This window comes from Leptinotarsa decemlineata, unplaced genomic scaffold, assembly GCF_025532065.1.
Source record: "Leptinotarsa decemlineata unplaced genomic scaffold, Ldec_3_MD MMD2_tig00000133_RagTag_RagTag, whole genome shotgun sequence".
NCBI lineage: Eukaryota > Metazoa > Arthropoda > Insecta > Coleoptera > Chrysomelidae > Leptinotarsa > Leptinotarsa decemlineata.
This window is the reverse complement of record NW_027412542.1, coordinates 2,060,012-2,080,570: the sequence shown is the minus strand read 5'-3', so window position 1 is coordinate 2,080,570 and position 20,559 is coordinate 2,060,012. Positions and strand designations below refer to the sequence as shown.

The following is a 20,559-nucleotide window of genomic DNA, read 5'->3' as shown; positions in this document are numbered from 1 at the left end:
ACACGTTGAAAGGTAAGACCTCGTTAATCCTTAACTCGCACAAGTTTCGACTTCTGAGGGTTGTCGTTCGTAGGGGTGCGACAGCTGGTTAACAGATTTTAAACAGATTTTTTAAACAGATCCTCCCAAACCGTCTTGAGTAATTATGCAGAATCACTAGACTTGTAGTAATGATAATTCTTGATTTATTTTCACCCACGTTTCAACACAAGCTTTTTACTGCTACTGAGCCATTCCGCTCTAAGTACAAAAAAATCATAGCAAAAAAGGGGCTAGGAGGTGAGAGAGGTAGTCACTGAAAAAATTCCCAGAAACGCAGATCGTTATTGAAAAATCTCAAGATCAACTCATTGATTACAAAACCACACCAGTTCCGGTGTTCAAGAACGCTGAAGGACTTTGTGGTTCCTGGTAGGAACTTCAGAGAACATCCTGCCTACACATCTGGTGAGTAGTTGGTCACATCTTCGAAATTTTAGTCGATCAATTATAAAATCCGGTCCACTACACTAACAGTCACTATACTGAAATCGAGTGTACCAAAACTCCAAGGTCAAGAGATACATCTCTCGGAGGAAGTCAAATGTTTGGAAGCGTTACTAGATTCCAAACTGACTTGGAACAAATGTCTAGAAAAAGTGACACTGATCCAGGCCAAATGCACTCACGGAAAGACATGGGATGAAACCAGACATGTATTGGCTGAACACCATGGTGGATGAGTCCAAGATAACATTTGCATTTATGGTCTGGTGGTCAAGACGAAAGCAACCTTCATTAACAAACTGAACAGAATGCAAGGACTTGCATGTTTGGAAATAACTGGATCAATGACCAACAGCTGCATTGAAAACACTTTCGAATCATACTCCTTAACTTCTTGTAATGATGAGGGAAGCAAAGTTGGGCAAGGTTGGCATCTACCAAGAAATCTTTCTCTCAGGTACATATCCAACAAGATTAGTACACGTCAGTCTTTCAAGCTGAAGTGTGTGTAATCTTGCGATGCACAGGAACGGCACACTGTATCCATTCGATCTCAAGGTCAGTTGAAGATGTTCCAGTTCTTCCTCTAGATGATCTGGTTCACATATTTTTCGAGCCCGTTCAGTGAGAGTAGAGATTACTCTACTTTTTTGACTAGGAAGATGTTTCAATAGTGCTTGCAGGTATCTATCCGTATGCGTGGGTTTTCGGTACACTTTGTTGGTTAGTCTTGCACCACATGGTCTAGCACATGGAGGAAGACCATTTGATTCCATCTAATATCTGCGAGGTCTACCTCAAAATTCAATTTTGGGAACGCTACTCCCCACTACTCTCTCCACTACAATGGGGAATGTTCCTCCTGACGAAAATCAAGTAGTTTTCATAAAAGAGCTCTAAAACAACGCATTTTAAACTTATCATTTCAATCTTCTTCTTTAAATAATTATTTAAAGAGAGAGGAATGAAATAATGCATTCAACATTTAAAGGGATTCGTTTCTATTTCACCATTTGGCAACATCGGTTATAACCAATAAAGGACAATGAATCTGTTACCTGTATGAGACAAACAAAGATGACTATTTCAGAAGCGTGCTGTTCTGTTTACTTATGTTCCGAGTTCCGAGATAATCTGTGACATATGACATTTTGTGCACCTAACCTATCTTCCTCTATATAAATAAATAACAAAAAAACTGTTGTTTATGTGGCTTATGGAAGTGACATTGAACTAATATTTATATTTTGCCTCAATTTGACACTACTGACATGATTCTTCTTCTTCTAGCATAGTACTAACCTGAACTCCGATCTAACATTCTAGGCGCTGTTGCCAATACGTGAATTAGAAACAAATCCCTTTAAAAATCCAAACCCAACATCTGAAATATCAATTTGAATACTTTTCGAAGTGAATTTGGAAAAGTCATGAATTGAACTCAACTTTATTTTGTTCAAACTTGCATTTGCTGTAATAACCCAAATTTAGGAACATTCCCCATTATACAGGCTGATTCACGGTGGATGGCACATTAGACGTTTCTGGTGAACCCGACAACGGATCACTTTGAAAATTTAATGGAGGGCATATTCGGACATTCTCTAGCCAACTAAAATATTTTCGGCAATGCGGTGTTGCCGCTTCTATTAGAAAGCAGTAGCAACTTTGATTTTTCAAATGGAACTTTCTGTATATAATATTATTTTTGGAATCTTCAACAATTTCCCGACAACTTTTCTTGATATTTCCCTATACCTATCTATTACCGTTTTCGAAATAAAAATTAATTTCAATTTTTTTCTTCGAAAATCATGACTTCTAAAAATGCCGATATCTTTTAGTTAAGAAGTACTATGATATCGAAATTTGGTTTGGAGTTAGGTGATACTTGGACACTTCCCACACGTCAGCCTAATCTCCGTTACTTCAATACAGGGTGGTAAAAAAATACAGTTTTTTCGTTTGCTTGAAAAAGTTGCTGAAATTTGATTATTTTAAATGGAACACCCTGTATATTATTAAAAATTCGGAAATCTGCTGAAATTTGCTTTCTTTCTATGCATATCATACCCATACCTAACTAGTCAAGTTTCGGACTTATGAACATTTATTTGTGAAAATGTCCCTTCAGAATGGTATTTCCATTCGGTATTTGGTAAGCAGGCCATGATTACTATTTGACAGTAGCGTTGTGATATTCTCCTAATAATATCGACATTTTCGTCACTTCAGAAGTTGCAAATACCTACAAAACGATGGAACAAAACTATTCAAACGAAATTCTTATGAATTTGTTTATTATTTTTGGACAGTGTGACAAAATCATCAGCAGAACATGTAGAAAGTTCAATGAAATGTATCCGAATCTACCGCCAATGAACCTCAAGAAATTTATACGAATTCAGAACAATTTCAATGCAAAATACTTTCGATGCTTCCAACGAGAATGATGAGCATCTCGTAAGACTTGTTTATAATTAGAATGAATTTCTTTCTCCGAATCTGAATCTTCACTTGTAGGAAGAAAGTTTCATACCCCTCTTTTCTCTATATTCGAAATGAATCAATCAATTTGTCGGTGTATTGAAATTTCATTTGAAATAATATTTTTTTGGAGAATTATTCTTCAAACTTTCATCACTTTTCTTTAGATTTCTTACCGGTCCCTGAGCAAATCTCTGTTCTGGAGTCCAAAATACACTCTTGAGGGTCTTCGTCGAGAAATCGTCCTGAAATATCACCTGACCTTGGCAAACTTTTTCAAGGCTACTTTGTGTATCTGTTACTCTGCAGAAATCAGGATTCCTTATGTCAATTTTGGGTAGGTCTGGATTCGAGTCAAAATCTGAAAAAAGTGATTTATAATGTATATTTCTGAACCATTCATATAATATTCGCAAATTTCTGTTAAACTTCAACACATTTGAGAAAATAATTGAGTGAGTGCAAAATTATTGGAGGTAAATGTGGTTTTCAGCTTTTATACGATTTAATAGGTTGATATTTCATTTGGCTTCACCATTTCATAAAATACTAGACTGGCCTACTTTCTGGTAATTAGGTCATCACCTTTCTGAGTAGATTCTGAAAATATATTTCAAATTGCATCAAATTGATACAGAGAGCTACTACAGTTCAAAATACTTTCTATGAAAATGGAAGAGAGTTTTTATTGCTTACCTATGAACAAAAAACTTCTTAAAATTGCAGAAAATTGTAAAACAACGAGTATATTTCTATTGCGTTTATTTAAAATATCAATATTATAAAATGTTCTGAATTTTTCGAAGGGTAAAATTGGTGTTCACGGTTGCCAAACTTTGTATGTCAAAGACAATACCAAAAGAATAACTGCAAATCGGGAAGCTTCAACCAGATAAACCGTTTAAATTTCCTACTGATATGATTGAAATTTATAATAGCACATGTCGATGTTGGTCTGTCTTTTACATGTTTAACAAATCCGACTTCTGAATCAACAAAACAAGTGTTACGTACGATGAAATAACGATGTTTCATGATGCATTTTATTAGTTCGGACTTCCATTGTCTAATATAATATAAATTGATTTGAACTCCCTGAAAGAACCTATGAAAATTAAAAAGATTAGCTAAAAATCAACAATTATATTAACAAAAAAAAACTAAAATCACAATTAAATAAAATACAAGCAACAATTTGAAATTGTACTATTAACAAGAAATTGAAAATTAAAAGATGCACGTTCGACGTTTCGATTGTTAGTATCCACAATCGTATTCGGGTGACCGGACGTATTTCTCCGAGATCTGACTATTTACAGGTCATTCGAGTGGGTAGGAGGGGATAGGTGAAAGCACTTGAATGACCTATGAAAAGTCATCTCTCGGAGGAATAGATCCAGTCATCCATTGAAGACGTTTCTGAATACTAACAATCGAAACGTCGTGAAGTAACTTGGCTTGGAATCTTATAATTTGTATTATTATTTTCTCGTTAATGATTTTTTATTTCCATTTCTTGTCAATAGTTCAATTTTTAATTGTTGCTTGTATTTTATTTCATTGTAATTTCAATTTTTTACTTGATATAATTGTTATTTTTCAGTTAATATTTTGATTTTTTTTACACGCTTTATATTAGCTTCACGTGTATGTATGTATGTTTGTGTATATGTATGATTGTTTGCTTGTAACTCTCAAGCTCGGGATCTGTATCGAAAGAATTATCGGCATTATTTCTTGATCTATTTGCTGGCAGATGGCGCTGTAAGTGACCTCTTTGATAGGTATTTCAAAAGAAAATCCAATTGAAAAACATAAAACATATTTTGAGAATTATGAGTGTTAGCAAAATTTTGTGCTGCAGATAAAATATTCAGATATTTAAATATTTTCAATTACTCGTGATTTAGTACAGAAGTAAGTTTTGAAAGAAACGGGAGATACATTCTAAAATCTGATTCTATTAATTGAAAATAAACCAGAATATGGATTTCAACATTGAAAACTTTATTGTAAATTGTACACCTAAAAAATTCAGTTACTTAAATATTTCAAAAAATTGAAAAATTAGAAATAAGGTGCTTGACATACATATCAAATCAAAAGATTGATTTGAAAAATAAAATTATTCACTGAAATAATATTTTTAGTCTATTAATATTTTGAATGAAATTTCAAATCAAAACATCAAGACTGAATTGTTTGTTGAAATTATTACTGCAAATTTTCTCTTTACTTCGAAACAAATTTTACAACTGTCCGCCATCTGTTGGAGACTTTATATATCAAACGCCCGTCGCTTTTTTTATAATAATACTAGTATTCTCCGTTCGTTATTTTTTCAAGCTTATTAAAAAAATATATTTTCAACTTTTCAGTTCGATGTTCTTTAAAAGCGTGTTTTTTAGTTTTTTAAAACTATATTTATTTTTCACTTTTTAGTTTCATATGCTATAAAAGCATGTTTTTCAGTTTTTTCAAACAATATTTATTATAGATTCTTTCAGGGATTCTAAATCAATTCATATCATATTAAATAGACTATGGAAGTCCGAACTAATAAAATAGAAAATTTTCTTCTGAGAAAGACAACTTTTATGTGTTTTCACGGAATAACTCACTCAAATCACTAGGTATATACTCATATAACTGTTCGTTTTTAAAAAGAGCTCTCCATGAAAGAATTGAATGTTGACTAGAACCTTCCGTTGAAGAAAAAAAAAATTGTTTCAGAAACTGTTGTCTGTTGAATAGATCAATTTTTTGACGTCGCTTTTGGCAAAACTTCTGAATCACTCACTACATATTTATACATAATGATATATTTTTCTATTGAAATCCAAATATTGAAAAAAGAGTCTAATTTGAAAAATCTAAATTTGATACGCTAGGCTTCCACTCGGTTCCCTGCAAATAATTTTCAAAAGGACCAATAGATCGAAATATGGAACTTAAAAATGAAAGCTCTATGTTACACACAATGTATATTGATATGAACTTTTTTCTCACAGTTCACCCAATAGTAACTTTCCCGAATATAAGCATGAAGTTATTATTATCATCATCATGAACTGTTATTTCTTACTATTCACAACGTAGCTTTGGTCATCTCTGGCATATCCAAGTTTATTCTGGCCATCAAAATAATCAACATATGTCCAATAGTATATCACGTCTCCTTGTTTGAGTTTTGTTGTTTTGTCAGTGAACGTCCATCTCCCGTTTCTCGGTTTGAGAATGTCCCTAGCGAAAGTACCAGCTTCCCTGCCATCGAATTCCTCATTAATTTTTCCGTGGAAAGCAAACAACTTGATACCGTCTTCGTCTGAAAAGCAAACATACGAGTATATATCATTTCCATAACTTCAATTCCAAAACATAAATACATTCTTGTTTTGATGAAAAATGTTATACGACTCATTGATTATTCCGGTAGATGTGGAAACAATGAGAGGTTATCTTTATAATAACTGTTTTGTGTTGAATAACCTATAATCAGTGGAAATAATCCAATAAACCTGAATAATAATTTCATTGGAATTTTCCCAAGCACATTGCTTTAAAGTAATTGCCCTGTATTCAATATTTTCTCAATTCATATTCACAGTAAAATAATGAAAACTCTTTCGAAAAAAAGTTTCTTGCTTTAGTTTCTGTATCTTTATAAAAACATTTGTGGAAACTTCCAAAGGAAGAAGAAAAACAATCAGGTTCAACATAAACTATTTACAAAGATGTGTATATGTCGAAGCTACTTTCAGTTAAGAGGTGGACCAAATCATCACTTCAATCAATCTTTCTACTTGTCTTAGGAGGACAAGAAGACAATAATCTATCCTGCCTAGAAGGAACTGGTAAAAGTCCACCATTCTCTGTTTCTTTATGATGAAAAGTAATGAATGTTCATCATAAATGCAGGACGCTTACACAAACCAAATTTGTGATTTCATTATGATTTACCACAGTCAGTATAGACAGGTAAGGTGAGGAACTTATGCAACTGTATTTCAAGCGGAAATTTACGCTATTGAATTGTGTGCGGAGAGATTAAATAAATCCAACCTCACACAAAAGTCAAAAATATTCTCGGACAGTCAAGCGGCTTTTGTAGCTCTTGGCTCCTACTGAGCAACGTCCAAATTGGTAGCAAATTACCAAAAACGACTCTCCTCGATAGGAAGACTTAATAGATTGTCGCTAGTCTGGATTCCTGGATATACTGGCCTGGAAGGCAATGAAGCTGCTGACTCTTTTGCAAAGTAGGGTGTTGCAAGCAGCTTCATCGGAGCTAAACCTGTCATTGGTATTGCTTTAGGCTTTGCCAAGCAAACATTGAACACCTGGATGGCAAGAAGATTCATGGACTTCTGACAGAATCTTCCAGTATTGGCTCACTGCAAGACGTTTATTCACCCTTCGAAGTTTGATACCAAACAGTTGTTGGACTACGGTAGGGATGAACTACGATGTCTTACAGGCCTTCTTACAGGTCACTGGCATTTGATTCATCATATGCAGAGACTCGGACTGTCGGAAGATAGTGTGTGTCGCCTCTGTTCGGTAAATGATGAAACAGCAGAGCATATACTTTGTGCCTGCCCCGCTGGGTACCGAATCAGGTTTTTAGAGTTCGGCAGAGCCGTACTTTTACTATCTGACCTGAAAGAGCACTCATCATACAAAATAATCGGCTTTGTGAAGAAGCTGGGTTTATCTGGTCGAGTGTGAATAGGTGTGAGCCACAATAAACCCTTGCGGGTTGCGGTGGAGACCTAACCTAACATAATAGACAGATTTATGATAGTTTATCAGGTCCACCCTATTTTTATCGGGAGTGTGAAGTGCGTTTAGGTATTTAATCAAAAATACTTGTTGAAACTAATAAACATTCTTTGGTGGCGGGTTGGCTGTCCTTGTTCATATTTCACTGACTGAATCACTGTTATTGGCGAGTGCATTGGCTTGGGATGTTGGGTTGAGAAAACGGTCATCGGATGCTTGCTTCCACGTAGCCACGCTGGATACGGGAATGATAGAATCACTTCTGGTTGTGTTATTCCGTAACTGAATGGCATTCCAACGATGTCTCAATTCTAAGGTATGTGTATCCGTGCCGAGAGTGTGAATGACACTGAGCCTATCAGCTGTCTTTATGGAACCTTCGACATACCGGGCGCTCCCTCGTCGTGCTTTCTCGTCGTAGCATCGCCTTGGTACGGTAATGCGGGACTCTGCCGTGATTGACCTTCTTTCTCTAGCTACCCGTGGGACTTTTATGAACAGAGTAAACTTAAAAATTCTTTCTGACGCCGAGGCTACAGAGGCGATGATTCAAAATTAAAATATGTATAATAAAAATAAGAACAAATATATTCTTGCATATTGTGAATTGGTACGACTCCAACTGACCTCCCTGTAAATTTAGATCAGGATCGGGAGCTTCACAACTCTCCAACTCCTGATCCAATACCTGAACCTAAAAAAAAGGTTTTGGTGGTGCAGCCAGAAACGACTGAATCGTCTCCTCAAGAGCGGGGTACGCAGAATCTGTCTCAGGTGGAGGAACAAACCCCCATGAGCAGGTTAGCAAACGTTTGCACTCGAGTCATGATTCACCAAAACCAGAGGCGAAAAAGCCCTGCACGGTTGAATCTAAGGCACGTTAGGTGTAGCTGAGGTGCCATATGGGAAGGTTGTCGCGGGTATCAAGGTGGGAATCTTGCACCTTGACTATCCGAATACCTCACTAACTATGAAACAGCAGAGCATATACTTTGTGCCTGCCCCGCTGGGGACCGAATCAGGTTTTTAGAGTTTAGCAGAGCCGTACTCTTACCATCTGACCTGAAAGTCCACTCACCATATAAACTAATCAGCTTCGTTAAGAAGCTGGGTTTATTTGGTCAAGTGTGAATAGGTATGAGCTACAATAAACCCTTGCGGGTTGCAGTGGAGAGTCGAATAGACACACTCACTTTGGACCTAACCTAATCGTTCATTCGTATAAAATTCACAAGTTATTTCTGTCTATTATCGGAGACATGATATTATTTCGAAGCTTCCATAATTTCCATAATTTTGTGAGAAAAATCGCATTTGTTTATTAGTTTAACTGAAGAGAAAAGTGGCCATTTTGATTCATACACGCAGGGCCGGATTTAGGGGAAAGTAGGCTACTGCCCTGGGGTCTCCACAGGAGAGAAGCCCCCACAATAAAGATAAAAAGGATATATCCAAATTTTGGCGATATATCAGAAAGCCCTGATTGCAAGTTTCCATTTACAATCAATTTTTGATTTGATCGAACATTTCAGGATCAATACTTTGTTTATGTGTGATTTGTTTTCATGAGTTAAAGAGAAATGGAATAAACGAAAATCTTCTCACTTCTTCGTTACCTCAGGGCCTGCAGACTTTAAAATCCGGCCCTGCACACACTAAGTATAATTTATTAATACAAGCACTGCTTAAGATGTAGATCTTCATCACCACCATAAGTAATTGAAGCACTGTTAGATCGGATCGAATCATGAAGTCATCCTCTTCTTTTGTTACATCTATTAACAACGTTGAATATTCGGAAAAAAATACTACATTATTTACTTTTCAGCCGACTCAATTATGCACGCCTATGAAACAGCCACTTAAATATGATTCGTTACTCCACTGCTGAAGGAAATAGGCTATTGAAAGCAACTACTTTTCTGACTAGTGCAAAAACGAATATTGAAAAGTATTCGGCAGATATAGGTTTCTTCATACAACTATCTGTCAATTATGATCCAATATCCATCAAAGTATCACAAAAGAAAGTACTTCCGTCAAATCATATTGTGTACGATTACTTAGAGAGGTTGATGTCATCAGTTCGGACTACCACTATCTAATGTAATATAAATTGATTTGAAATCCCTGAAAAAAATCAAAAAGATTCATTCGAATGCTTTCACCTATCCCCTCTCTCCGCTTTATTGGTTTTAGCGGGAGATGACCGTTTGGCGGGAGTTGGTTGTTTTTCACTTGATTAGAGGTATCCATATGTTACGTATCTCTACGTTAGCTTGACTTATTGCGTTATTGGACAACATATATGCGGCTTCTTTGAATTTTCTCCTGAACCAATGTTCCTCTCTGTGCAAGATCTCAGCTTAGGACAACTCGATGTTGTGTTGATGGGTCCAAATATGGTCTGCTATTCCTGATTTGTTGGTTTCTCTTTGCTGTGTGTGCTTCTTGTGCTCGACAATGCGAACTTTCAATGGCATCGGCAATGCGAACTTTCAATGGCATCTGTGAAACTAAGAGGCCATTGAAAGTTCGCATTGCTGAGGAAAAGAAACACACACAGCAAGGAGAAACCAGCAAATCCGGAATAGCAGAGCATATTTGGACTCATCAACATAACATCAAGTGGGCTCAAGCTGAAATCATCCACAACGAGGAACAGTGGTTTAGGAGAAAATTTAAGGAAGCCGCGTATATGTTGTCCAACAACGCAAGCTAGCGTAGAGATACGTAGCATATGGAAACCTCTCATCAAGCGAAAAACGACCAACTCCCGCCAAACGGTCATCTCCCGCTAAAACCAATGAAGCGGAAAGAGGGAAGAGGGGATTGGTGAAAGCACTAGAATGACCTATAAATAGTCAGATCTTGGAGGAATAAGTCTAGTTATCACCCTAAGACGATTGCGCAAACTAACCATCGAAACGTCGTGACGTAACTTGGTTTGGAATTTTTTAATTTTAATTTTTCATTTTTTGTTCATAATATTTTGATTTTTTAATTTCAGCTTTCATTAATATTTCAATTTCTAATTTTTTTGGTTATTGCTTGTATGTTATTCCTTTGTAATTTCAGTTTTTTGTTTAATAAAATTATTATTTTCGGTTATCTTTTTTATTTTGTTCCGGGATTTCAAATCAAATTTATATTATATTAGAACTGATGGAATACACCACGAAACATTGTCAACCACATTCAAACAAACAGATTTCATAGTGTTTCTTTGTTTCCGAATATTTTTATTTTCATTTCCTCTCATTTTTTATTGTTTATATCAGTGCTCATAGGAAAATATGATTTTCACTAGGTGATTTCTTCAATCATCCAATCCTCGGAGAAAATGTTATCTTTTTTAAATGACGAAATGTGTCCTTGTTTTGAGTATAAGTCAAGTATAAATCAAGCCAAGTATGAGTTTTTGAGCATAAGTCAATATTTTTTTAAACTTTCAGACCGACAAACCACATACACTTTAAAAAGTTAATGATTCTGGAGAAAACTACACACAAATCAGTCAGGTAGGTACTGGCTAACCAAAATTACCAATCTACCTGTAGAAGTTACCAAACAGCAAATTATTCGATTTGTTTTCATTCTGAGAAATACAACATTATATATTTTTGTAATTTACATAATGATCTACTCACTTTCTGGAAAAAACATTTCAATTTGCATTCAAAAAACAGCCATAATAAAAACACCTTATGTGTCACATTGAAAATAACTATGTGCGGACATATTTATTCTCAATGTCATAAAAAAAATTCTCTTCTTATTGTAAATTGGTTTTTTTTTTTGACAAATCGCTCATATTCTTAGAAACGCCTCCAAATTTATAATAGTTCACTTTTCATAACGGTGACGATTTTGAAAACATTTCGAGTAATGATGCAATAGAAACTCTTCCTCAGACCATACCAAAGAATCAGACTTTTCTTCAGATATGTGATTAATGCTGCTATCAGAAACCATAGTTTACCTTGATGGTTTCTTTTGTAGTCGTATCAATAATGGATATTATAACAAGAAATTAATTATTCACTGATGGTAATGGCGATTCAGAGAGTAGTTTTTGTTGATTTACCACTGATTTTACAAGGAAAAATTAAAACTCATGTGATTTCAATTAATCGTTCCTAGAAACAGTATATATGTAACACTGCGAGTCATGAATGCTTCGTCAGAAATGAATTTCTTCGTTTCTAGAAATATCCATGGTATCGTGTTCTCCAATTACATAACGAGAATAATTTACATGACACCTGAATATTCATACTATATTTAGAATGTACTCACGTCGAACAAAAAGCCCGAAGCTTTCCCACTCATATATCCTCAATTTTGCTTCAGGAATCTCGTACTGGATGAGACAGGAACACAGCAGGAGAAACCTGAGCATATTTTAATCAGCAACCTGAAGATTTTCACTCATACACTCCCGATTTAGTCTCAGAAATTTCTAGCTGAATGATCGAACCACGGAACGTGAGGAACTTCAGGACGATGCAGTATTGTCAACATATTCAATTTTTAAATATTCGCACGACTACTGACTGAGAAATGGAAAGAAGATAATTAGCCTCTGGCTCATTATCACTAGTGCGTGGTTTTACCGTCTGGGGAAATACGTTCAGTGGTATGAAAACTGAGTTACATCATTCTGGGTTTCTTGAACAATCAATTATCGTAAATAAGTAGGAATTTCTGTATATAAATAAAATGAGCGTTACAAAAGTTCCACTTTCGATATAGATGTATCGGGATAATCCATCTATTCAAATACAGAGCACTTATATCTTAACTAACTGGATGAACTAGATATGCAGATTGAAAATTGGATTTTATTGAGATCTACCAACCGAATATGTTACCCATATAAATGCCTGGGAAGTGGAAGCAAGGTACCTGATTTGATTGCTTTCATACCATTGTAGTCTAAACCCCCTGAAGGAAACACCTCCTATCATGGGGCTAGTGGACACACCTCTATGCAGGATGTGTGAACAGGAAGATGAAACTGTCAGGCATGTCTTATGTGAGTGCCCGGAGTTTTTGTCAATAAGAAAGTGTGTGTTCGCTGAGTCATGGCCTACACCTGCCGATATAAAGGAGATGTCTCCTAGTAACCTGTCCACCTTCCTGGAAAGGACAGGATGGACCATGACCTTGGAAAACAAATCTTCGAGAGGATGAACAATAGGTCACTTGTGGCCTGAGTGCTGTGGGCGTACACTCACCTTCCCTACTCTACAGATGCAGATACCCCCTGAATCCAGAAGTTGGTCCAATGTCGTAGGTAATTTAGATAGTATGACCAAAGATAAATCGTGTTTCTCATCGATCATCATACGGAATTCGTCCTCTTCCTTCCACTGCAATTTCGCTGCAAGGCAACCAGAAGAAATCAGACTCAAGACAAAGCTCTCGGGATTCAACAGCAGACAGGTCTCGAGGAGATTATTTTCCTTCTTCCTATATGAAGGTGTCATAGCTGTTTGCTATGCGGTGTCATAGCTGTTTACTATGCAGGCTTGTCCTTCAAGTTCAAGTTCAAGAAAAAGTGAGTCGATCAATGCATTCACGGCCACTGCCATGATATCAATGACGGGTATTGAATAGTGAATGCATCATTTTTTTGGCGTTAGAAATTGCTACTAACTGGACGAGGCGGTCAGGGAAGTTATAGATTATGATGTAGACGACCCCTCCCGATATAGAAGGCCCAGACGCTATGTCGAATGAGACCCTCATGTCCTCCGTTAAAAGACGAACACTCTTTTCATCCAAACACCCCAGCCAGGTAGGGGTTCACCGTGAAGGACGATACTGATATCTGAGGATATTCATGCCGCCACCCATGATCAGTTATGACCCGCTCGTCCTTCTGAACGAGCATCAGTCCTAAGGGTAAAGGAGCCAGGCTCCAACCTGTTTGAAATCAAGACGATGACTGACATTGGATGAGGCTATTACTAGAAAGATCACGCACCGGAACTGTATTTTATTCTGAAACCTTATTACTCTGGTCAACAAGTGCCCTTGAGGTCAAACTTTTTTCTTCGACTCTGAAAAATATGAACGAGGGGCCATTCGATTCGGAATATCAAGTAGATGATTTTTGAAAGATTCAAGTGCCGTTAAATTGGTTGATTAAGGCTTCCGCGGCCGAAATTTTTAGTGTTACTATCTTTATTTGGATTTGAAGGCCGTCGTAGTTTGGAACTGCATCCTGACGTTTCGCCAGCACGAGTGGCTGGCTTCTTCAGAGGTTTATTCGTTTTGATGAATCATCATCGAGATATTCGTTTTGAGTGCATCCGGCGATTTTGAAAAAAATTTCGAGTGTACTTACGTATTTTGATGCGTAGATTACGAATCAGGAAGGAAAAAGCGTTGCTCTCTCTTATTTACAAAGTTACGGCCCTTCAAATTTCAGAAAACGGTAACTTCTCAGCCTTCTTTTTCACAAGATAAACTATTTTGGTTATACAGTGTCATCCCCAAAGTATGCACCGTATAGGAAACTTCATTAAGGGTTTTTCTACAGAAAGTTATTCATGATAAAAGTTTGTGCATCCCCTAAAACTAAACTTGCACCATCAAAATACAGTACAACACACGTATTATACGAGGAGCCTTCAATCATTTGATTTTTTGACAGAAGTAAAGTACTCTTATTTTGAAAGATCTTGAGAAATGTTATTTAGAAAAGTTTTTCATCATTGAAAAATACAATACAATACAATATAGCATAAATAGGGTTAGCTTCGCGTTTCTAGTTTTAATCTTCCTCTTTGAAGATGATCACTTGGTGATCGAAATACGTGTCGAGGTGTTAAAAATTCCGATTTAGTGTTGGGAAAAAAAACTCCAGTAATATTCATTACTACACCAAAGGTTCCAAACAGTGCATCATAAACTGAAAAATCCATCTAGATTTGAAGTCATGGCCATGTAAGTGAAGTTTCATTTTTTTACCTTTTTTTTTAAATAGAGACTACGAAATAATTTTTTTGCCAAAACGATAAATAGACAGCATCCTATGTATGACGGTTCATTTTGAGAGCCTGTAATGTTTCAGATTATACAACCATGGTGTTAAACAAGGTCAATTTTTTTGAAAAATAAATTAATTTTCAAAGTTTTTGGTGCAAAGTTATTTTAATTTTCTGTCAACACCAAAAATTACTCAAAATTATACAGTATTGTAACAAGAACTTGATATTCAATAATATCAAATCACAAAACGGAACAAACTCATTGATTTTCTAGAGATTCAACTTACAACACTTATTTTGGACAAGAAAATCTCCAGGAAATCAATGAGTTTTTTTCGAAATACCTACTTAATTTTAATGTTTTGTGATTTGATGTTATTGAATATTGAGTTCTTGTTGAAATACTGTATAATTTTGAGTGATTTTCGATATCAACAGAAAATTAAAATAACTATGCACCAAAAACTTAGAAATTTAATTTACTCAATAAAATTGACCGTGGTTAACCCCATAGTGGTGTAATTTGTAATATTACAGGCTTTTAAAATGAACCATCGTATACAGGATGCTGTCTATTTATTGTTTTAGAATAAATTTTTTTTTCGTAGACCATTTAAAAAAATGGGAAAGAATGAAACTTCACTTAGATGGCCATGACTTCAAATCTAGATGTATTTTTCAATGCTGAAGAGGCTGCACAAACTTTTATCAAGAATAACTTTTTGTCGAAAAACCATTAATAAATAAGTTTCCCATATGGTGCATACTTTGGGGATGACACTGTATATCTCTGTATTTTACGTTTTGAAGGTTAGTGGCATAGTTGGTACGACTAATGAAAGCATTCGTTTTTGTATTAAATTTGTTATAAGAAAAATGTTGATGGTTGAATTGAAAAGTGGCAATTAAGGAGGAAGAAGGTGTGAAGATGACCTAGTAAATAAATGCTCGTGTTTTTAAATAGTTTAACTTGTGAAAAAGGAGGCTGAAAGGTTGCCCTTTTCCGAACTTTGAAGGGCCATAACCACAGCTTACTTACTAAGTAAGCTGTGCCATAACTTTGTAAATAAGGAACAGCGTCGCTTTTTTCTTTCAGATTCGTAATCTACGCATTAAAATACGTAAGTACACTCAAAAATTTTTTTTCAAAATCGCCGTGTGCCCTCAAAACGAATATTTACCCAAGATGCATTAATTACTATGCATTAATTATCAATTTTTTCACGAACACTGCAAGTGCGATGATTGTCGAATAAAAAATTTGAAATTTTTTCAGATCCATTTTTGAAGGTCCCACGATAGATTTCCGTTGAAAAAATAAAAAAAAAATGTTATTTTTCAATTTGTGATCAACAATTCACTCGTATTTTAAATCAAAAAGCTTCATCAATGAAGTATTTGGAAATATTTTCAATTAGTCACATTGTTAATTATTTTTGAAAATTTCCATCTGCTATTGTTTTTGAAATTGTTGTAAACAAATGTGTTGTTTATAAGATAATTTGAGTTTCTTGGAATTATAATCTTTGATGCAAATATGTGTGATTGATGACATGTTCATTTTGTGGAAATTCATGATCTTTTTAATGAAATGAATAAAACACTTTTGCCTCAGTACCACTAGTTAATTTTGTTTGTATGACCAGTTTCGAGTTTAATAGTCCGGTTAATTAGGCATAAAATAAGATTGAAGCTACCTAAATTCCCACCAAGCTGAAAATCAGTAAGATTGTTTAAAATGTAATTAAAAATAAAATTTTTAAGTTTCTCAATTTTCCCTTGCATGGAAAAAATTTGATTCAAGGTAAAGCTCCGTGAACACGTCTGTTTGGTCAAAAAATTTACAATATATGAACATCTTCAAGAATCAAAACACAAGATAAGTAAAGATAACTTCAAAATCCTACACATATCTAATAAAGGGAAAAAATTAATTTGTTGGAAGTCATGGAAATAAACAAATCAATTAAAAACTATAAATATATACCCCTAAACAAGCAACTCGATTTATGTAGGTTTCCACTCATGAATTTATACGTTCAACAGCCCCTATAATCTTCAGTGTTGAATTTTAGTTGACACCTTGGTTCATTCAACTACCTGGCATTCCATCTTACCTAAAAACTCCCAATATAACTGAGTTTTCAAATTTCACATTTTAGTTTTATACTTAATGGTGGAGTTGAATCCGAAACCGGTCGTATAAATTAAATTAACTAATGGCAATTAAACAAAAGTGTTCTTATTCATTGCATTAAAGGAATTGTTACCTGAAAAAAAAAAGTTATTGCATGAAACCGAATTTGTTAATTAAAAATTTTTTCCACCACTTCAATCAATATTGGAAACACTATTTTTTTCGATTCATAATTCGTCTTCCTCTTTGATCACAAAAAAAATTCATTTTCATTAAAATTTCCAGTGTTCATTCAACAAACAATTTATGAACAATTGAATTTTTTCTTTATATATATATATATATATATATATTTCTCTCCCTACACAATATGACGAAAACAACCGAGTATTATTTTTTGGAGAAAATTTGGAAAATTTCCTTTCCGTTTTGAATCTATTTTCTAATTTGGATAATATCAAATAGTTTTTGAGATATTTGCAAAAAATCAGAACCCATTGTTTTCAGTCAATTGTTTATAACTTTTTTGGGGCGGAGAACAAAGTTTCACCTTGTTGACCAGAGTAAATATGTTGAGGAGGTTATCTCTTAATAACCGTTCTTATCAAACGAGTTTCAAAACTTTCAGCAATTTCGTTTCCGACAACATTTGAAAGAATAGAATTCTGATACATGAAATGATTATAGGGTACCGAGATATATATACATAAACATGTTTTTAAAATATCTCTATAGTTTATCTGAAATTGTTTCCTATAAAAAGAAAACTTTTCATTCATCAATTTGTCAGCAAATATTTCACTCTGAGAGTTCCGCGTCATCTCAAACATAGCATAAAAATTAAAAATTTGGAATTGATGCTAAACTACCCTCATTTTTTCAAAAACAGAAAAACGTTATCCGAGAAATTTGAAATTGACATAATTCATATATTATGGATTCAGGAACTTTCAGCTTCCGAATTACTCCTATTTATTCACTTTTAATTCAAACCATTCAGTTTTCTTGAAAGTATACTTGTTCTACAGAATATTTACCGAGTTCATTCTCTTGTTGTTGTTGTTGTTGTTGTTGTTGTTGTTGTGTCTGTTGAAAATACATGCTGCTCTTCGATGAGTTTCATTATTTTTCCCGATAATCAAAATAATTGAAGTGTATGTTTGAAGGTGATTGACAATGTTTTATGATGAATTTCATTAGTTCGGACTTCCATAATCTGATATTATACAAAATGATTCGAAATCCCTGAAAGAACTAAAGAAGAAGAATTAAAAATGAATAGCTGAAAATAACAAGTATATTAAGCAAAAAAACCTGAAATGGAATAAAATACAAGTGAAAATAGAACAATTGAACAAAAAATAAAAGTTAAGAGACTCCAAGCCAAGTTACTTCTCGACGTTTCGATTGTTAGTATTTTCTTCGGGTGATGGCCTGTCATTTTTCATTTTTAATTCTTCTTTTTTAGTTCTTTCAGGGATTTCAAATGATTTCATATTATATCAGACAATGGAAGTTCGAACTAATGAAATTCAATTGAAGTGTATCTCCATTATTCAATGGAGTGGTAATTGTATTTTTTTGGAACAAAAACTCAATATGAATTCAATAAGGTTTGAACTAGTGAACAGTTTTCAAAACCAAACCTCGTGTTTTACTATTGAATAGTTTACAGCATAATAAATACAAACCATATTCTACGTATTGGTGATTCATTGTTTATATTACTGATTGAAGTGATTGAATGCAATGTTCAACTTTTCACTGATTTTGATATGAGTAATAAAATTCAACACAAGAGGAATGTTCGATTTCAAGTTCAAAAAAATGAGTTCCAAAACTTACTCTCCCAAATGTATGTATATTTCAATAAAAACACGATTCAAAATTACAATGATTCATGCTTTACTTTGAAAGGACTTTAAAAATCCGATAATCCGATAATCAGCGGCTCCCAAAATACTGACCAAATTCGTGACCAACCATGAATTTATTGATCAACCTGAAATTTATGCGATTGAAAACAAGTATCACAATAAATCCATGCATTTCAATGCATTTCAAGAAAAAAAATCTCCATCTACGAAATATTTGAACAAATCCATGGATTTGATGAATCATGGATTATCTTCAAACTTATATGTATATTTTCCAACAAATTCTAAAGACTTGATGTTCTCGACAATTTTTGATATGAAGGATTTATTGTTATACTTGTTTTCGCATAAATTTCAGGTTGTTCAGTAAATTCATGGTAGGCATCGAATTTGGTCCGTATTTTGGGAGCCGCTGATTATCGGATTTCCCGCTTTGCAACGAAAAATCTATGGCTAAAACTCGTGGCTGCTTTCACACTGATAAAAGTAAAATGAAAAGTAATGTCTTTTGACAGGCAAAATTATTAAATACGATCAGTTACTGATGAATAAAACAAATTTATTTCGTGAAAAATAATTTGAATTTACGCAGTAACTCATCAGGGTAAACTGAAACGTTTGCCCTTTCTACACGTGTAGATTGTGGAAAATGACTCGTTTTATAGCATGATGTCAATTTCAACTATCTCAAATTTCAGTTTGAAAATATAAGGGTAGTTACTTCACCATCAATTGCCGATTTTTGAACCTCCCTGTAAGATAAAATGTTTTTCTTTGAATTTGATGTGTTTTTTCTTATTTGAAATTATGTAAATTGGTAACGAAAAAGGTTTCCATTTTTAGGGAACAATAATGATATACTCCTTCTTTTTGTCACAGAAAAAAATATAGATCTATTAAAAGAAAGTTTTTACATGTTATTCCGGAAACTTAATACCAAGATCTCATTGATTTGATTTTGACTCAAATGAGCTATTGTTGAACACTTGGAACAATGGAACTCCTTTCATTGAAAGGTTTCGTCTGTTAAGTGTTAGTATCTTCATTCGGGTTTGAAGGTCGTTGTAGTTTCTAACTGCATCCTAACATTTCGCCAGCACGAGTGGTTGACTTCTTCAGAGGTTCATTCATCGGTGAATCATCAAGAGATCAAAGAAAGTGTTATTTTTGAAACGGAGACAATTGTGGAAAATGTAAACTCTCATAACAGTGACTGAAAGTTTGATAAATAATGGGTTTTCATTCACCTGGAATTGACACTCTGAAACCTCGTGGCTGAAAAACTTCCACCCTAGCTTCAGGTACTTCATATTGGCCATTGATGAAAATAACACAAGAGCACAGCACTGCTAACCACAACATGTTGTGGTTTACAAGAACGACTGACAAATAATAGTCTTTTGTGTGAATCAACTCTTCTTGGTGACCCCGGTCGTATACAAGCGATTTGGAAAATCCGACAGATAAGTAGACGCTCGAGTTTGTGGAACTAGTGAAGCAATTGGATTTTACTTTCCCGTAAACAGAAAATGAATATTCTATGGATATAGTACTGACTTCCTAAAATTCGAGTGAGAAATTATTTATTCGTCTTTTTTTTCACTGTTAATGAAGGTCAACGTCGCTTCTATTCAACTATATTCACAGGGACGGATTGAAGAACTTTTTAAGAAAATATTTTCCCTGCATTTCTAGTATGCGGAGGAAATGATATATAATGAACAATATGAATTTATTCGTTATCATCACATTTGAAAGAATAAATTCATTGATATGGAGAAATTTACTC

At 34.4% G+C, this 20,559-nt stretch overlaps 1 protein-coding gene across 2 annotated transcripts in view; it reads right to left on the bottom strand.

Annotated features, from left to right (window-relative positions):
* LOC111506883 (beta-1,3-glucan-binding protein) overlaps window positions 1-20,281 on the bottom strand; it is a 34,677-nt gene extending 14,396 nt beyond the window's left edge. The window contains exons 1-3 of one of the 2 annotated variants that reach the window (XM_023162104.2): window positions 20,018-20,281; window positions 6,059-6,298; window positions 3,150-3,334 (exon numbers count right to left, since the gene is read on the bottom strand). In XM_023162104.2, the coding sequence (XP_023017872.2) occupies window positions 3,150-3,334; window positions 6,059-6,298; window positions 20,018-20,132 (540 nt within the window). In that variant the 5' untranslated portion in view covers window positions 20,133-20,281. Of the gene's footprint in view, window positions 1-3,149; window positions 3,335-6,058; window positions 6,299-12,054; window positions 12,315-20,017 lie in introns of those variants that run through there. The other variant, XM_023162105.2, reaches the window with a different exon arrangement.
* Between the last annotated feature and the right edge of the window lie 278 nt (window positions 20,282-20,559).